The sequence below is a fragment of the Octopus bimaculoides genome, chromosome 4 (assembly GCF_001194135.2).
Source record: "Octopus bimaculoides isolate UCB-OBI-ISO-001 chromosome 4, ASM119413v2, whole genome shotgun sequence".
Taxonomy (NCBI): domain Eukaryota; kingdom Metazoa; phylum Mollusca; class Cephalopoda; order Octopoda; family Octopodidae; genus Octopus; species Octopus bimaculoides.
The window spans coordinates 56,128,307-56,148,811 of NC_068984.1; the positions used below are offsets into that span (position 1 = coordinate 56,128,307).

The 20,505-nt window shown below is 35.2% G+C and overlaps 1 protein-coding gene across 4 annotated transcripts in view; it reads left to right on the forward strand.

Moving 5' to 3' along the window:
• LOC106877900 (dipeptidyl peptidase 4) overlaps positions 1 to 20,505 on the forward strand; it is a 611,833-nt gene that overhangs the window by 439,934 nt on the left and 151,394 nt on the right. For all 4 annotated transcript variants that reach the window (XM_014926948.2, XM_014926949.2, XM_014926950.2 and 1 more), the window contains exon 2: positions 14,706 to 14,820. In XM_014926948.2, the coding sequence (XP_014782434.1) occupies positions 14,706 to 14,820 (115 nt within the window). The remainder of the gene's footprint in view (positions 1 to 14,705; positions 14,821 to 20,505) is intronic.

Sequence of the window (20,505 nt, forward strand, 5' to 3'; positions counted from 1 at the left end):
AAAAAGAAAAAAATAATAATAAATCCACCAATCAGTATATAGTAATTAAATATATTCCACTTGGTAACATATTGTAAGAAAAGTAGAATACTGTGAGAAAATTTGCGCACTGCATCATATCAGGTAAGAAAGGTATCAAAATACATTTGGATAAAAGCGACAAAAGATATATGATAATGAAATCTACTTTAAAGTAATTAGATATATACCACTGAGTAACATATTGTCAGAAAATTAGAATATTGTGAGAAAAAATGTTGCATTAAGTTGTATGTAGTTAGAAATGGCATATGTAAATATTTTCACTGAAAAGCGTGTGAAAATATTGTTTATGGTAATGAAGTCTGTTCAAGTTGAGTAATTGAATGTATTCCCTAAGGTAAACTTTTGGAAGAAAAGTAAAATATTGTGAAAAACATATTGTATTAAGTTGTAGATGGTAAGAAAAGATGTTTCTTCAACTCATAATATGCCCGTGGGCCCACAGGCACAAAGTGTAGTGGTTAGCGCGGGCTACAAACCACAAGATTCCGAGTTCAATTCCAGGCTATGACCTTAATAATAATAATAATAATAACATTGAAAAAATACCTTAAGAATGAGAACCCAGTTTCGAAATTTCCCCAAAATACCTGATGGAGGCTGGAGGGTATATCAGCCGAAACATTGTGTTAACAACAAACAAGATGAGGACAAATATCCGTCAAATGTAAATGATGTAAAGATGTACAGGTGTCATTGTTACTCATATTTTATTCACCTCACCTGGAATCTGCACTTTGGAAATACTATGAAAGTACCTTTATAAAAAGTACAGGTCTGAATTAGCAAGAGCGGATATCTTCACTTAGCTGGGTTGCGCTGTCTGCACACACAGCAGGAATATCAGGTACAAACACCCCTGCACAGAGTGTTGATTTTCAATATTCAATTAATATTGTTTGGATGTGTGGATTATACCAACCTAGCAAGGTGCCTCAATTTGAATACCTAATTCAACAGAATCTTAATGATAGATACATGGATGAATGGATTGCAAATAAGTTTAGATGAGTAGGAGGCATAGGAGTGGCTGTGTGGTAAGTAGCTTGCTTACGAACCACATGGTTCCGGGTTCAGTCCCACTGCATGGCACCTTGGGCAAGTGTCTTCTACTATAGCCTCGGGCCGACCAAAGCCTTGTGAGTGGATTTGGTAGACGGAAACTGAAAGAAGCCCATCGTATATATGTATATATATATGTATATATATATATATATATATATATATATATATATATATATGTGTGTGTGTGTTTGTGTGTCTGTGTTTGTCCCCCAACATCGCTTGACAACCGATGCTGGTGTGTTTACGTCCCCGTAACTTAGCGGTTCGGCAAAAGAGACCGATAGAATAAGTACTAGGCTTCCAAAGAATAAGTCCTGGGGTCGATTCACTCGACTAAAGGCGGTGTTCCAGCATGGCCACAGTCAAAATGACTGAAACAAGTAAAAGAGAGAGTAAAGAGATTAAAAAGAGTGTATTTAATAAACACACATTTAATCTCGCTGTGGAAACAGCCCCCTCCCACGCACTCATAATCAAATCACAGCCTCCACTCTTATCTAGTCTGCAGAGAGAGCTCTAAATGTAGTAACTTTAAATGCATGCTTATTAGATATACACATAAGTTTATTTACAACTTATCCTCAATACATTATCACAGTACTTCTGTTAATTTAATACGCATCAAAAATTAATGTGCTAATCCTACACTCTTTCTTTCTTCTGTTTCCTCTCTCCTTCTCTCTCTCCCCCACTCCCATCTCTCTCCTCTCTCTCCCCACTCCCATCTATCTCTTTCTCTCACACACACACACACACACACACACACACACACACACACAAAGATGAAGTAAACACTTCTGCCAAAGCAAGGAAGCCTTATGAAGTTATTCTTTAGTTTGCAGAGATAGCTCTATGGTTTAACTACTGCTTACACAGTGAGGTTAAATGTATGCCTATTGAACATACACCTCATCATCATCATCGTTTTAACGTCCACTTTTCCATGTTAGCATGAGTCAGATGGAAGTTTGATAAGGCAGCAGATTTTCTATAGTCAAATGCCTTTTCCGTCACCAACCCTCACCTGTTTCCAAGTGTAAGGACATATTTCCCCATACCTAGACATAGTCTCACAGAAGAATGGAAACAAACAACACTGAATGCATGACAGAGATATTCATTTACAATGATTATGCAATGTCAAAGCAAGAAGACAGTAACACATACACACACATATGTGCATACAAACATCATATGCACACAGACACACACATGTGCTCATTATATCCAATGAACTCCTGTCAGTTTCCATCTACCAGATCCACTTACAAGGCCGTGGTCAGTCTGGGGCTTTAGCAGAAGACACTTGCTCAAGTTACTATGCAGTGGGATCAAACTCAGGACCATGTGGTTGGGAAGTAAACTTCTTGCCACACACCCACGTGTGCACCTATGACTAAAAAAATAGCTCTATTACAATATATCCATTTACGTATTGCTTTAGTATTTCAGTTAATTGGTGTGTGTGTGTGTGATAAATGAAAGTGGTCCAAGAATCTAGGTGGTTACTTCAATTAAAACTCCTGGTAATACTGGCTAACGGAATGTATAGTGACGAAATCAATATATAACCAATGTTACATAATCATTGCTCATATTCATGATTTATTACCCATATGTTGTTGAAACAGCTACAGCCTAGGAATAGTTGTGATACCGGTACCTCCATTCTTCACCAGACCGACCAAAGCCTTGTGAGTGGATTCGGTAGACAGAAACTGAAAGAAGCGAGCTGGCAGAAACGTCAGCACACCGGGCGAAATGCTTAGCGGTATTTCGTCTGCCGTTACGTTCTGAGTTCAAATTCCGCTGTGGTCAACTTTGCCTTTCATCCTTGCGGGGTTGATAAATTAAGTACCAGTTATGCACTGGGGTCGATGTAATCGACTTAGTCCCTTTGTCTGTCCTTGTTTGTCCCCTCTATGTTTAGCCCCTTGTGGGCAATAAAGAAATAAGAAACTGAAAGAAGCTTGTTGTGTGTGTGTATATATATATATTCTTTTATTCTTTTACTTGTTTCAGTCATTTGACTGCAGCCATGCTGGGGCACTGCCTTTTAGTCAATCAAATCAACCCTAGGACTTATTCTTTGTAAGCCTAGTACTTATTCTATCGTCTTCTTTTGCCAAAGCACTAAGTTACAAGGATGTAAACACACCAACATCAGTTGTCAAGCGATGGTGGGGAGACAAACACAGACACACAAATAGAAATATATATGATGGCTTCTTTCAGTTTCCATCTACCAAATCCACTCAATATATATCATCATCATCATTTAACATCCGTTAAGTTACAGAGACATAAACACACCAACACCAGTTATCAAGCAGTGATGGGGACAAATGCACACACACACACATATATATGCATAACATACTTCTTGCAGTCTCCATCTACCAAATCCACTCACAAGGATTTGATCAGCCTAAGCATTAGTAGAAGACACTTTCCCAAGGTGTCACACAGTGAGACTAAACCCAGAAATATGTGGTTGGGAACCAAGCTTCTCACCACACAACTACACCTGTATCTATACATATTAAATGTAAAAGAATTGACTGGGTACAACATAAACATCACAACAGTGAAACTAAGTCATAAGTTCAGTCCAGCAAGAGCTTTCAATTCCAGATTTTTATTTGATTTAAATATTGACAAACTAAACAATTTGCGAAATAAAGAAAAAATTTCAAGTTAACACATTAATCTGTTTATGTTCGTTAACATTATTTTGTTCCTCAAGTTGTCTTTTATCTAAAATACCGCAATATCTCGGATAAGTTGCATTCATTGTTTTTCCTGTCGTTATATTGAAGAAATTCATATGTATTTCAAATATCAATAGAAGATAAACACAATTATGTGGAGCAAAGCCAAAATTTTAAAATTTTATTTTCTTGCTTGTTTGTTTTCTAACCTATAGACAAAAATAAGCCAACTTAGAAAGAAAGCTAAATATGATTATGCTGGACTAAAGATGATAGGGTAATAATAGGTTGGACAACGAACATCAAATTCATTCTTTATAAACAAAGCAATAAATCTTAATGTTATTGTAAATTTCTGGTGAAGAGAAACCCTTAATTATAAGGTAAATAAACATACATATGTACATTCACGTATACATGTAAACATACTCACAATCACATGTACATGTATATGTTTATACAATTGAATGTATATGTAGTATACTTATAAACATGTTTGTATACTATGTTTATGTTTCTATGTATATATGTATGTGTGAGTATAGATGTGTGTATGTGTGTGCGTATGTGTACATATATATATGTTGGTGTGTCTGTACACATGTTATATATCATCATCATCATCTTCATCATTACCATAGCCTTTTAATGTCCATCTTCCTTGCTAGCATGGAGTGGATGAGTTGACAAGATCTGACAGGTTTGAGGACAACGTCATACTTTAGTGTCTGCTTTATCATAGTTCCTAAGGATGGAAAACCTTTGTAATACCAACTTTACAGTGTACTGTTTGCATGTGTGTGTGTGTGTATTTCTTTCCCTCTGCTTGTATAGGCTGAAGGGGCACTTATTTGAGACAACATTTTTATGGCTGGATGCTCATCCTGTCACAGACCCTTTCCTTGACTAACAGATCAGATCACAGAGCTATGGAATGCATGACAAAAGTTTATCACTCAGACAATCTCATGTGAGAAGCAGTGATTTCAACATTCATGCACAAGCACACATACATGCCATCATCATTTCAACATCTACTTTTCTATGATCATATGGATCAGATGATTTTGTCTATGTTCTTCCTGTTGCCAAACCTAATTTGTTTCAAAGTAAGGTCATATTTCCCCATGACTAAACATATTTTAACAGAATTGAAATGATGGACACCACTTGTACGATGCTGATGTTTATTCACAGTTATCATGGCAGTGTCAAGACAAGGGGACACTAAAACACACCAACCTATGCATACAAAAATATACAAATACATGTACAAAAACATACATATACAAATATACATGCAAATACATACCTACACACATACAAATACATACATATATACGATGGGCTTCCTTCAGTTTCTGTCTACCAAATCTATTCACAAGGTTTTGGCTGGCCCAAGGGCAATAGTGGAAGATGCATATCCAAGGTACCACTACAGACACACACATACATGCACGTGCATACATACAACTAGTTTCCATGTAGTTTCTACCGACCAACTTCACTCACAAAGCATTAGTTGTCCTGAATCAATAGAAGTTATTTTCTCAAGATTCCATACTCTGGAACAGGTCCTTAGGCCACATTGTTGTGGAATGAACTTCTTAAGCACACATCCATACCAGCACATAGGCATTTCCCCTGCATCTGTCTTCAGCTGAGCGATCCTAATCTTGTGAGCTCATGGGTGTTGGTTTCATGTAAAAAGTACCCATGCCGGTGCCATATAAAAGTGCCCATGCCAGTACACTCAGTAAAGTGGTTGGCATTAGGAAGGGAGCCCAGACAGCTCTTTAGCGGGCCTTCTCTTGTCAAACCATCCAACCCATTCCACCATGGAAAACAGAAGTTAAATTATGATTATGGTGGTGGTGGCGGTGGCAGCAGTGGTGGTAGTGGTGTGTGTGTGTGTGTGTGTATTCATTCCTTTAGACATGCAATGTTGAAAACATGACTTGACTTCTTTAATAGTAGATTTCCAATATTTACTCAAAATTTTGTCCAACTTTCAAGTATGCTTCTCTCTCATTTTGAAGACATGTCATCAAATTTACCATGCTATGAAGCACTCTTGAGATTGAGACGAAATCTATAAACTATTGAATATTATTTACAGTTCAATAAATAGCAAAATTTTAAAATTGACAAAATCTGACAAGAAAATACTGAATCTGTACTATACTTACATTTTTATGTCTACAAGTTTAGGAGCATGTGTGTGTTTGTCTGAGAAGGGGTGATATGTGTGTATGAGATACATGTAATTTGAACCTACATATAAACATTCACTCGAAGTGCATATTCTGCATGCTTATATTTTCCTGTGGCATACAAGCAAATATAATATAGGTACATATGCATGGCATGTATGTATATTTTGAATATGCTGCAGTTTAGGCCAAATGAACCTGGACATTCATTGATCACTGCTCTTGGGCACCACTAAATGGGATGATACCATCACAATAGGCACTATCAGAGGGATTGACAATGCCAAAATTGTTGTAATCTCCAGTCAACAGCTGATGAATTGGTTCTCCTGGAGAGCAAGTTGCATGTCATTATCATCATCATCCCCATTATAATTATCCTTTATATGCTTCCTTTTTTTTTCTATTGACATTGTTTCAATTAGTTTATAAATTAATGAAAAATTTAGTGAAATAGATTTGTCATTATTAAATTGGTGTGTAGAACATAAATTAAAATGAAAGTTTGAAGGAAAATTTTGATTTAGACCACTTTAAAACAGGAATTCTATATCAAAGAACAAAGGGCAATCTGACGTGGGTTAGCCAGATACCCTTCCTGATGGCAGCCTTTATTTGTTTCTTGAAATGGTATTGATGTGACTAGCCCATAAGACTTTCTTGATAAAGAGAATATCCATTTTCTATTCATGATGAAATTAATAGCTCATAGTTAACATTATCTTACACATAAAATTGTATGTTTGTCAAATTCAAGAAAGAAAACTATGAATAATTTTAATCAATAAGAAATTTCATTTCTTTTATTGAATTTCTATTTTAGTTTCAATTGCAATTTCTGTCCAACTCTCTCTAATCTTTTTTATGCATTATCTTAGGTTGTTTTTTTTTAGTTTAGTTGCTTATATATTTTTTAAAAAATAAAAATAAAATAAAACTCATAAAAATATACTAGGAGGGTAAAGAAAAATGCTGTTTGAATTCATATGAAATTAAGGCTTGGAACTAAGAATTCTAAATGAAACTGTTAACTCCAAGCTGCCAATACTGTCTTAGTTAACAGAAGATGCAAGAGAGACCAAATGGCTTTGAAGTTTGTTTTATAATAAGATCCTTGATCAGTTCCACTGCTTACCATCTTAGACAAGTGTCTTTTAGCATAGCCTCAAGTCAACCTAATCATTGTGAGTGAAATTGGGTACATACAAACTGTTTGAAAGATTTTTGAATTGATAGCACCTATTCTTCCAGCTTTGTCATATGTTGTCTAACTGATTCTCCCAGTGAATTACTTAAGGATACATATATTTGTAGAATATTCAGCCAGCTATATGTTATGTCAATAAGTAGGCCAGTTATGGTAGCGAGTTGGCAGAATTGTTAGCATGCAGGGCAAAACACTTAGTGGCATTTCATTCATCTTTACGTTCTGAGTTCAAATTCCACCAAGGTCAACTTTGCCTTTTGTCCTTTCAGAGTCGATAAATAAATACCAGTTGAGCTCTGGGGTCGATGTAATCGACTTAGCCACTTCCCTGAAGTTGCTAGCCTTGTGCCAAAATTTGAAACCAAAAAGTAGGCCAGCTATTCCATAGCTTGAATAATTGGAACACTCTTCATTGAAATTGACCGAGATCAATTGTCTTTTAGCTTTTACTTGTTTCAGTCACTGGACTATAAAGGATTTTAGTTGAACAAATCAACCCCAGAACGTTTTTAAGCTTAGTAATTATTCTGTTGGTCTCTTTTGCTAAACCACTATGTTATGAGGATACAAACAAACCAATACCAGTTGTGAAGCAGTGGTGGGACAAAAATACATACATGTATTTCTCTCTCTCTCTCTCAAATTGTGCTTGTCCTTGCATACAGGAACGTCCCCTGTATCCCTCTTCAGCTGAGCGTTCCTAATCTTGTGGGCTCATGGGTGCTGGTGCCATGTAAAAGTACCCATGCCAGTGCTGTGTAAAAGCACCCAGTACACTCTAGAAAGTGGTTGGCATTAGGAAGTGCATCTAGCCATAAAAACCATGCCAAAACAGACATGGAACCCAGACAGCTCTTCAGCTGGCCAGTTCCTAACAAACCATCCAATCCATGCCAGCATGAAAAATAGATGTTAAATGATAATGGTGATGATGATCAAGATGATATGTATATGTGTGTGTGTGTGTGTGTATATATATATATATATATATATATATATATATATATATATATATACCACTCAGCTGTAGAAACACTGCCAAATCAGATTGGAGCCTGGTATAGCCTTCAGGTTCCACCAGTCCTCAGTCAAATCGTCCAACCCATGCTAGCATGGAAAGCGGACGTTAAACGATGATGATGATGATGATCACATGACTGACCAGGCTATCAGATGTTGTTACACATCGCTGGTCACAATGCGTTTTGCATTGTTTTAGCCTTCAAATGAACCACCCCACTGGCTAGGCGAGCAGGCCAATATATATATATATATATATATATATATATATATATATATAAATATATGCCTCTTTCAGTTTCAGTCTACCAAATTCACTGACAAGGCTTTGGTTGGTCCAGGACTATTGTATAAGACACCTGCCAAAGGTGCACCACATAGTGAGACTGAACCTAGAATCATGTGGCTGGGACACAAACTTCCTACCACATAGCCATGTCTCCACCCACTTAATAGTTAACACCCACTTTACTCCCTATCACCAATACCCCAGAAACACACATATCCACAGACTCCAGTAATACCCACCCCAACTGATATCCCCTCCCCCACTCCTGATGACTGAATCCACAAGACATGAATAAGTGGATGAAAGGATGAATCACTGGTGTAATTAATCACCACAGCCATCAACTTAATCCGTATAATCACTGGTTATATCATCCCAGCCCGACCATTACCACCACCACCACCATCATTGTCATCATCATCATCATCACCACCACAACCATTTTTGTAATCATCTTTATCATCAGTTGTAACTTTAGAAATAAAAAGTGTCAAAACAACAACTGCAACAACAAAACTAATACTTCCCACCACCAGTAGCACTACCACCACCTCCACTATCACCACCACCACTATCAACAACAACAGCAACAACATGAGCATACAAAATATGTCAGTGGTTGAGATTATTTGTAAATCAGCCAAACTGTTAATTTAACAGTGTAATCTCCTTTCAAATTCCCATCCTCAGCCCTTTTTTATTTATTTTTTTAAAATATTTTTTATTCTTATTTATTCATTTATTTATTTATTTATTTATTCATTTATTTTCACTATCTTAGGGGGCTGCCTGTTCCATATCTTGAAAATCAGTTCAAATCAAATAGGCTATCAATACCGGCTAATAAGAAAATCAGAATAAATAAATAGATAAATGAATAAATAGATAAATAAATAAATAAACCAGTGAAGTTCCAGTCATAAGTTTCTAGTTATTAGGTTCAATTTGTAAAGGTCCATTCCATGGACAACATTCCTGATTTGTGAGTCACCACAGACAAGAAGCATTTCAATATAGGGTTCCACAAAACTGCTTGCAGTCAACAGTGATTCTGATCAACAATAACAATCTTTGCCATTATCGCCATCATATTCAGCAGCATCACAATACATTTCACCCTCATTGTCGGTCGTCGTCATCATCACCTTCATTGTCATCAACATTATCATCGTCATTATTGTCTTCTTCAATGTCATCAATATCTTCTACAGATCTATCAATAAATTCACTATCTCTTCTTTACATTGACCATTAATATTATGGGCCCTTCCAGCTAATAAAAAAATATTATTATTATCATTATCATTATTATTTGCTACCATTATATTCTTCCTCATCATCTTTACTCTCATTACCCCTATTTATTGCCTAGGTAACATCATGTTTCCATCATTCCACAGAACATTATCCTTATCTGGTTGTGTAAAAAGTCTCCAAGATACATTACTTTACTTTGATGTAATTACACTGAATAACATTAATCACATTTAGTTGGAGATTAAATATTAGACTTTATTATTGCAATTTTTATTGTAACATTTCTTCTTTCCCCACTTCTGCTTTTATGTTTTTGTCCCGCTGTCCCCTATTCATTACTCTTGTGACAATGAAATACATTATTACTGTAATTATCATGTTTCCAACAGTCCGATATGAGTTTCTACTGCACCACCCAGTGCGCTTTTTGTTGTGTGTGTGTGTGTGAGGTGTGTGCAGCATTGTACAATGTGGGCCAAAAGTCATGAACCAAAACATTTCACTAGGCAGCAAGCCGACAGGATTGTCAGCATACTAAATAAAATGCTTAGCAGCTTTCATCTCTCCCTATGTTCTAAGTTCAAATTCTGCCAAGGTCAACTTTACCTTTCATCCTTTCCGGGTCGATAAAATAAGTACCAGTTGAACACTAGGGTTGATGTTGGCTTCCCTTCTCACCAAATTGCTGGCCTTGTGCCAAAATTTGAAACCATTATTATTATTATTATTATTATTCATTGTGAAGGCACGTGTATTGGTGGTTAGGGTTTTCGGCTTACAGTCATAAGGTCATGAGTTCAATTCCTGATGATGCATTGTGTCTTTGATCAAGACACTTTATTTCACATTGCTCTAGTCCACTCACCTAGCAAAAATGAGTAGTACCTGTATTTCAAAGGGCCAGTCTTGTCACACTCTGTGTCATGCTAAATCTCCCTGAGAACTACGTTAAGGGTACATGTGTTTGTGGAGTGCTCAGCCACTTGCACTTTAATTTCATGAGCAGGCTTTTCCATTGATCAGATCATCTTAACCAATAGAGTGCCAGTTATTATTCATTTTGTTCATCATTTACAAGTACATGTGAATTCATCATTATTTTATTTATTTTATTCAATTATAGAAAAATGAATGCATGTCTTTGACAATTCCGGAGCATATTGAACTTATTTTGTTTTGGCCCACCCTATATTTTGGAGAATGAAGACTGATGTTTCTATGCTACATCTGTTTTACTTAAATTGTTTCTGGTGTTACTTTAATGTTTCATCTGTTTGTTGCATAGGACAATGATGCACAAGTTGGGTCATATTGCTCAGAAGTGGTGAATTGGGTGGTGATTGTGTCTCATGTGTATTGTGCCATATTGCTGTGTGGTAATTGCACAAAGTATGTGTTTTGTGGACTATGTTATATTGGCTGGTGATTATTTAGACCCTAAATTTTAGAGTATATTATTGGGTCGTTAATGTGAAGAGTGTATATTGAAAGGATTGTGTCATATCCTTGTGTGGTGATTGCACAGAGCTGTGGTCCCCTGCCCTTTTTTTTTTTTTTCTGTATCACCGACTTAGTTTCATGCAAGACAATTTTTCCACAGGCCAGGTGATCTTGTACATAACAAAACACAATAAGGTGCATAATATATAATTAAATTATTATGTATGCAATACATAATATTATGTATGCAATACATAATATTATGTATACGATACATATATAATGCAAAAATACCTTGCAGACAACCATCTTTTATCTAATCTCTTGTTTCAGTCATTAGACTGGGGCTATGCTGGGACACTGCCTTGAAGAATTTAATCAACCCCAGTACATATTTTTTAAAGCCTAGTACTTATTTCATTAATCTCTTTTGCCAACCGACTAAGTTATGAGGGCATAAACACATCAACACCAGTTGTCAAATGGTAGTGGGGGACAGACACATACACAAGACAGACTTCTTTCAGTTCCCATCTATCAAATCTACTCATGAGGCTTTGGCTGGCATGAGGCTATAGGAGGAGACACTTGCCCAAGATGCCATGCTGTGAGACTGATGCTGGAACTATGTAGTTGGGAGGCAAACTCCTTACCACACAGCCATGCTTTTGCCTTTAGTCAATAAAATAGAAATAAAATTTTAAAATCTAATCTTTCTATGCAGCTCCATGCCAAATGATCCAAGACCCAATACACTGGTCCACAACCCAGTTGTTGGAGATCCATGGGGTGGAGCATGTGTTGTGTGGATTATGTTATATTATTGGATGGTGATTGTCTAGAGCAGTGGTAACTATCTTTTTTGCTTACGGACTCCTTTGATTCCTATTTTACATGGGTAGACCCTCCTAGCCATTCAATGTTTAAAAAATCCTATTATTATATTTTTATAATTAAATATTATCAGGAACTGTATAAAAAAAAAATGAAAATATTCTGTATATTATAAAGGTATAACCAGCTTATTGCACATAAATTTTAACAAAATCTTATATTGCCCCTTAAGGGTCATGTGGACTCCAATTGAGAACCCACTGATCTAGTGTATAAGCTGTGAAGATTGTGTTATATTTTTAGACGGTGATTGTGTAGTGTATGTTATGTATGTTTGTTTTATCATGTGATGATTAAGCAGAGTATATGTTCAGCAAGTTGTGCAGAAAGTCTACTGTGTGAATTGTGCTACTGAATAGAAAATGTCTTGCATAGGATGTGAACTGTGGCAAACAGGGCCTTTTTCTTTCTTTTTTTTTTTTAATACAGTATGTAGAGTAGTGAGCCTTGATATAATTTTTATGTTTTTCTTCAAATTCTTCTTCACCGTGCCTAGAGTTCCAATTATTATTGGTACTGTGTTCTCACTTTCATACCCCCACTCCATATCCTGCTTATTTCCATTTCAAGATCCTTGTAGTTTGATAGTTCTTCAACTTCCTTCCTCATAATGTTTTAATCTGAAAATTCTTTTTTCTTTGTTTTCATTAAAACATTTACAACAGTTTATGCATAATTATTTGCTACTTCTGCTTCTGTTGATTCCACACCTAATAATACAATGTAATTTATTTTATATGCCTTTTAAAAAAAAAATGCTTTTGGGTGTATATTTGATATTCTTGAGAACATAAAACTCCAGTTTTGTGCCATGTCACATTTAGTGCAATATCATTTTCCAATATTCTTGTGACTAATAAAGAAATTTTATTATTACTATTACTACTAATGATTATTAATTACTATTTGTCTTGCTGTTGTTAATACTACAATTACCATTTTTGTTATAACATTACAAATTCCACCTTCTACTGTTATACTATTGCAAATTCCACCTACTACTGATACTACTGCTGTGGCTGCTGCTGCTGCTGCTACTACTACTACTACTACTAAGGCCACAAGCTGGCAGAATCGTTAGCATTCTGGACAAAATGCTTAGCGGCATTTCATCTGCCTTGATGTTTTGAGTTCAAATTCTGTTGAGGTTGACTTTGCCTTTCATCCTTTCAGAGTTGATGAAATAAGCACCAGTTGTATTCTGGGGTCAATGAAATCAACTTACCCCCTCCCCACAAAATTTCAGCAGCAGTAGTAGTAGTAGTAGCAGTAGTAGTAATATAGTAGTAGTAGTAGTAGTAGTAGTAGTAGTAGTAGTAGTAGTAGTAGTAGTAGTCGTTAATGGATCTCCAGTGGTTTTGACAGACTACCTATTCATAAAATTAATATGAAAATGGCCGAGTATTCTACTGATGCGTGTACCTTTTAACATAATACTCAAGCGCTAATACTACCACTACAACTATTACAACTGCCCCTATTATTGCTACTATGATCATTATTACTGCTTCAAGGGAAGGGATAGTTCTACAGAATTTATACAAGCAGAAAGGATAGTTGTTGATGAGACAAAACAAGGTTGAAACAGTCCTGCAATCATTTATGGCATATGTCTTTTTACATAGAGCTTTATTGTCCAGATTATTTTACTTGGTGAAGAAGAAAAACATAAAAATTATATCAAGGCTCACTACTCTACATACTGTATTAAAAAAAGAAAGAAAAAGGCCCTGTTTGCCACAGTTCACATCCTATGCAAGACATTTTCTATTCAGTAGCACAATTCACACAGTAGATATTGTGTGGACCTTTGAATTACATGTACAACCAATCTTGTGGGCTTCTGCATAGCTTCAAAATTCTCGATTTCACTCACAAGTCTTGGACAGACCTAAAGCTATAATAAAAAAAAGACACTGGCCCAAAATGTCACACAGTGAGATTGAACCCAGGAACTTGTGATTGCAAAGCTAAATACTTAACCATTTAGCTGTGCTAATACTACCACTACAACTATTACAACTGCCCCTATTATTGCTACTATGATCACTATTACTGCTTCTGCTTATTCTGGTTGATACTATAAGTTAATAAGGGAAGGGAAAGTTTTGCACATACACAATGCTTCAAAAAAACCTTTGTGACAAAGGTAAGGTTAAACCTTAAGACTAAAACAGTATTTACTATATAAACTTCATGCATATGAAGTTGTTAATATAAAGATTGGTTATTTTTTCTCAACATAAATGTACTCTTACAGGTTCTTACAGATTTGCGTTTCCCCTCTGTTCAATAGAATCAATTGATCTGCTAGTAATAGCAGCAAAATATATCTCAAGTTACACTCCACTGTTTAAGTATGGAACAGTATATTGAACAATGTAATCCATGGTAAAACATAAAGTCAGGATGGTCAATAGCCAGGATACCTGTGATCATAGGTATTACTAAACATACTAAACATGTCTTCTGTAACCACCATGTATCTTCTATTATTGTTAATATTGCTTCTGTTATTATTATTGTTTGCCACAGTTTCTATAACTACTATTTTCTGTTATCCCCAGGAACTGGTTGGAGATGCCCAGAATCAGCGGAACTGGCGTGGAATTGGGATTGCACTTCTTGTTATCCTCGTTGTATGTGCTCTTATTGTGACTGCTATGATTCTTGCGACTCCGTGTAAGTTTACATATCTTTTTTAAAAAATTTTTTTTTTTCAAAAACAGTAACATTTATAGAGCACTATAGGAGCTTAAACTCTGAAATGTGTGACTTTGGAGCTTTGAAAATACATTTAAAAATTTTTTTTTTTTTTTACTGTAAAGATGACCTTACATCTGTATTGTTAAGAAATTGGTGACCTACAGAATTTATACAAGCAGAAAGGATAGTTGTTGATGAGACAAAACAAGGTTGAAACACAGTCCTGCAATCATTTATGGCATATGTTTTTTTTACACAGAGCTTTATTGTCCAGATTATTTTACTGCATCAAAGATATATTTTAAAATTAATTTTAGGCTTCTGCTTGTCCAAAATATTTTCATAAGTTTGTCCTTAACATCCATGCTTGTTTTCAGACTTTTAGCAAGCCTTTGTTCTGAGTAACATAAAGCTTTCCTGGGAATGCATTATCATATATAACGCATGGATCAAAGTTCTGTGTATTACATGTGATACACAGGACAAGCAAGGAGTTTAGATAATGTAACCGAAAATTAGTCTTCATCAAATGTTAAGTTCAACTTTTGAATTCAGATTATTATAAAACTATATATATCTGATGCGATTGACAATAAAAGCAAATAATTCAAATTCATTGAATTACAGGGTTTTGGTGCTGATATTTTGTATACGCTAGAGAGACAGAATTCCACTAAGAATGTTTATATTTAAGAATAGATATTTGATCCATCAGGTTATGAAAATGTCCAGACTATTATAATATGGAACAACAGATATATAACTAATGAACAATTAGTGGCATTTTCAATCAATAAAATATTATTAAATTAATAAATAAAGTTATAGCCTTGATTTTAGATATGAGCAATCTAGCTTGGTATATACATGAAAATGCTACAAATGTAAAGAAACATCATGAGTCATATACAGCAATGAAACAAAGTCTCAGTAAAGTAAATAGTAATTTCTTTACTAAATTCAAAGACAAAAGAGAAATAGATTCCCTAATAGTTTGTAGACTTCTTGGGTAGTAAATCCACTATGTTACACAGTTTAGCAGGACTCCAGTCAGAGGATTAGCAATTAGTAGAGTTTTCTGTTTTGTTTTTCTTCCTCGTTCTCCTTCTACCAATCTTGGAATCCTGAAATGGTCATGAATGCTGCCTTGCAACCTCTAAGTTATAAAGAGATCATTTTCCATCCATTTCTGTTGTGAAATGGTTAAATTCTTGTTGAAAACCACATTGCATTTTTGTTTAGGAATTGATTGCATCATTAACAAATGTGTACCAGTTGAAATAACACATAAATAACCTTTCAATGTTATTTGCTCCAATAGTGGTGGGGCACGTTCACTAAATGATCTGAGTTCTTATCTGATAGCTCAAAGTTGAGAGGTCTTCGGACTATTTTCCTTAGTTTTCCCATCGCATGCTATAACAAACAAGTTGGCAACAGGCCAAGCCAATCATAAAATGATGTCTCCACTGAGAGAGCTTATTTATATGTCACCTAATCTTCTAATACAATTGCCAAATCTTATACAAATCCCTATCAGTAAATTGCATATTTATATTCTCATCCATAGGATGCATGCATAATACATGAGTAGAAACACTAAGCCAGTTTTGGAAGAGAATAAAATATAATCAGTTGAATAAAAAAAAATCAGTAAGCTTAGTAGTTTATTTACTGGTTCTCTCCTATCTCAGCTATCTCTAACTTGACAATACAATATACAACAACATGTTATTTAAAAGATGAGAAAAGGGATCATGAGTATTGTACGAGTCTAGAATGATTAATAAGCTAGTTGTTAGTTTGTAATTATGATTTTTAGATCCTGACATATTTAATGTAATCTTATATATCTATGGAATATTTATATTCTAGAGTGTTATCTAGCATATGACAGATAACTTTGGAACAATACCTTTGCCACCATGGGTAATATCAGGAAATATGGCATTCACACAACAATTGTGATATATCTTTTATCAAATACCTTTGTGATTATACAAAATGTTGTATATTCATTTTTAAAAAATATTACTTTAAAATAAACATAAATAAAACTAATTTCTCATTTGTATAACTCCCTTCACTACTCTGTCGTTTACTCCCTCTTCTTTTCCTTCTCTGTCTTTATGATTCTTTCTCTCTGACTGTGTGTTTATGTAGTATACCTGCCACCTAGCCTAGTGTATGCATTTGTCTTACACATCTTATGTTAACTCTCTCTATATTTCTCTTTTTCCTTTCTTTCCACATCTCTCTATACAATGTAAAGCATGAGTGAAAAAAAAATCAACCAACCAACCAGCCAGCATTTAAATAGGAAATTATTAAACATATATATATATATCGTTGCCAGTGCCACTGGACTGGCTCCTGTGCAGGTGGCATGTAAAATACACCATTTTGAGCATGGCCGTTGCCAGTATCGCCTGACTGGCTTTCGTGCCGGTGGCACGTAAAAGCATCCACTACACTCTCGGAGTGGTTGGCGTTCGGAAGGGCACCCAGCAGTAGAAACTCTGCCAAATCCGATTGAAGCCTGGTGTAGCCATCTGGTTCACCAGTCCTCAGTCAAATCGTCCAACCCATGCTAACATGGAAAGCAGACGTTAAACGATGATGGTGATGATGATGACTGTTTATCAGTGTGTAATGAAAATATTCAGAGAACTCAATATCATTGTACAGCAGGTACATGTGTATTAAACAGTACACTTCCATTATTGCATAGCTTCACCATTGTGAAATAGTATGCATTGAACTATCTAAATATGTACAGCAGACGTTTTCTCAAAATGGTTGTATCTTGTGTCATGTGCACAAAAGTCCATTTTTATGAAAGGCAACGTTCACATATAAACAATCCAATGCCTGCCATTTGAAAAATCTCCAATACAGAAATTGTGCAGAATGGTAATGTAACTAGCCTGCCTGTTATATTGTTTAACACACACTTCACCCCAATTCCCCATACACAAACTCACACACATGCAGACACTTATGGCAGTACATGACCAATTGTGAATGTCACAGAGTAGAAGTTAATTTTCTTGAAAAATGTTTTGTAACCACGTTTCCATACATAGTTGTGGTGATTTCATTTTTCTTAGACTTAATAATACTCTTGGAAAAGGTATAACTATCGCTAAATGCCACATATATTTCCTTATAAAATGTCTTGTGAGAAGTTAGGTAAGTAGTGAAAGGTGATTGCTATATAATTAACAATATGAATGGTAAATGTTGGTTAGCTGAGTACATGACCCAGTTTCAATAACCTAATTCACTTCACCAATATCATTAAATGTCTTTGTGAAAGTCAGGAATATTTCAACTGCCATTTCTTTTTACCTCTCCAAGTCAATAATGGTAACACCCACCATCCATTGACATATACATGCAATTATAAAAAGCCAGACCATTAAACTCTATTTATAACTCTAGTATGAGATAAATATGTAACTGCTTTGATTATAATTGTTAGAAAAAAAAATTAGACTGTTTTAGATTCTGTAAGTTTGGGAGTCAACCACAAGTGTTGGGGTGGCTAAGAACATTTCAAAGTAATTCTGAGCAGAAAGTAGTAGCAGTAGTAGTAATAGTAGTAGTGTGACAGACATCTAAGTTTGAAAAAGTGCCAGACTATATGACAAAGGAGCCAATGGTACTGCTAAGACCAAAACCTTTTAAATGTCAAAGCACCAGTGGTGAATTATAAGAATTTGTGGTGGAAGTATGTGCATTGATAAGAAAAATTAGGAATTTTTCATTTCACAAATTCATAGATATGCAACTTATGTTAATTTACTTGTTTGGTCTTCAAGATTGTGACAGGTGTAGTTTAGAGATTTCTTCAATATACATTTTAACATTTGAAACCAAACAAAATTGCATTCAAGGCTGAGATGTTTTCTCTCCCACTAGCCCAGTTCTACATTGTTGTTTGATTTATGAGAAATGATAACCAAATTTTTATCAAAATTCATACCCTACCATTTTAAAAAGATACATTGAACTGTTTAGTCAACGATATATTATATTTGAAAGGAAAAAATGAGGTGATCAAGACTGGGATACATTTGTTCATAGGTCTGCTCAGTCAGAGCTGACCTGGTGCTAAACAGCAGTACTCTTAACAACAGTTCCTTATGGACTATCCCAAACATAAAATCAACTTGAATCTGCTGGTTTCATTTCAACAAATAGAAGAAATCAGATGAACATGTCACACACTCTTGGTAGCAGAAAAATATTTATGTCACATTTGTGACAGCTTTTTTTAAAGCTGTGATGGATGAACACCAAATATCAGAATATAGAATCATGAACTTATTGTATACATTGCTCAGATGCACAACTTATTTGAAAAGAGTAAACGAATGGAAAGAAGTAACAATAAACCAAGTAAAGAAAAAGATAGCAATGATTGCTGAAAGTATCAGGCTGTCAGATAAATTCATTCATTTTTTTTTTTCTTTTTGTTTTCTTACTTGGCACTTCATCATCGTATATGAAAAGAGATAGAATTTATTCAAACTTCAGAGAAGATGTAGAGGTAAAATAGAGCTACGAAAAACCTTGAAACTACAATAAAAATATTTTTCATATTAATTCAAATAAAATTGGACAGGATTAAAATATTTCGGAAAAAATCCCCCAGAAAACACAACTGAATTTATCTGACAAGCCAATATATGCATAACACACTGGACAAAACACAAGAAAATAGAAGAGTAAACATTAAAAGAGCTATACAGGGGAAAAGATGCGGACACTCAGGAGTAGTGTTGGTGAATTTTAGGAAGTGTAGAATTTTTGAAGGATGCAGAGTTCTCAGATTTAACAACTGATGCAGGTAGTTTTATTCCATGCTTCAACAACCCTGAGTAAGGCAGCACTAGGAAGTGCAAAGTTGAAGATTGATGTTTTATGCTTTGTAGTACACCAACCCCAGTCATAACGATGTACTAAAAATTCATCATAGCATCCTCTGAGTGTGTGCACAAGGCCCTCTCTTGGCATGGAACCCAATTTGAACAATTCTGTATAATTGACTTAAAACTGGCCTTGCCCTGAGCATGTATTTATTTAGTTTATATTGCAATTTTTAAGGTGCATGGTCTAGTAGTTAGGGTGTTACACTCATGATCACTAATCATGGGTTCGATTCCTGGACCAAGTGGTACATTGTGTTCTTAAGTAAAACACTTTATTTCACACTGCTTAGGTCTAAGCTGAAAATGGGTAACCCTGCAATGGACTAGTCTTCCAGTCAGGGGCAATGTTGGCCTGATCGCCTAGCCAGTAGGGTAGCATCATCCAAAAGCTAAAACAATGCAAAGTGCATTGTGATCAGCAATGGGATTGACCATCCAATAATCTAGTCAATCACATGATCATATGATATTGCAATTAGTGAACAATAGTATCACTATTTACAGGTTTCAATGAGCCAATCACTGGCTCATTGAAACTATGATGATGAGACTGACTAAGGCAAATGTATACCTTGGTACAGAACTAATATCAATGAATACCTTCGTTCAAAAACAACCTTTCTATCTTTACTTAATTATTTGGATTTTCTAGTTGATGTTTACATCCTTGGTGCATCAGCATAGCCGCAGCTCTAAGCTGAAACTATAAACAAATAAACAATAT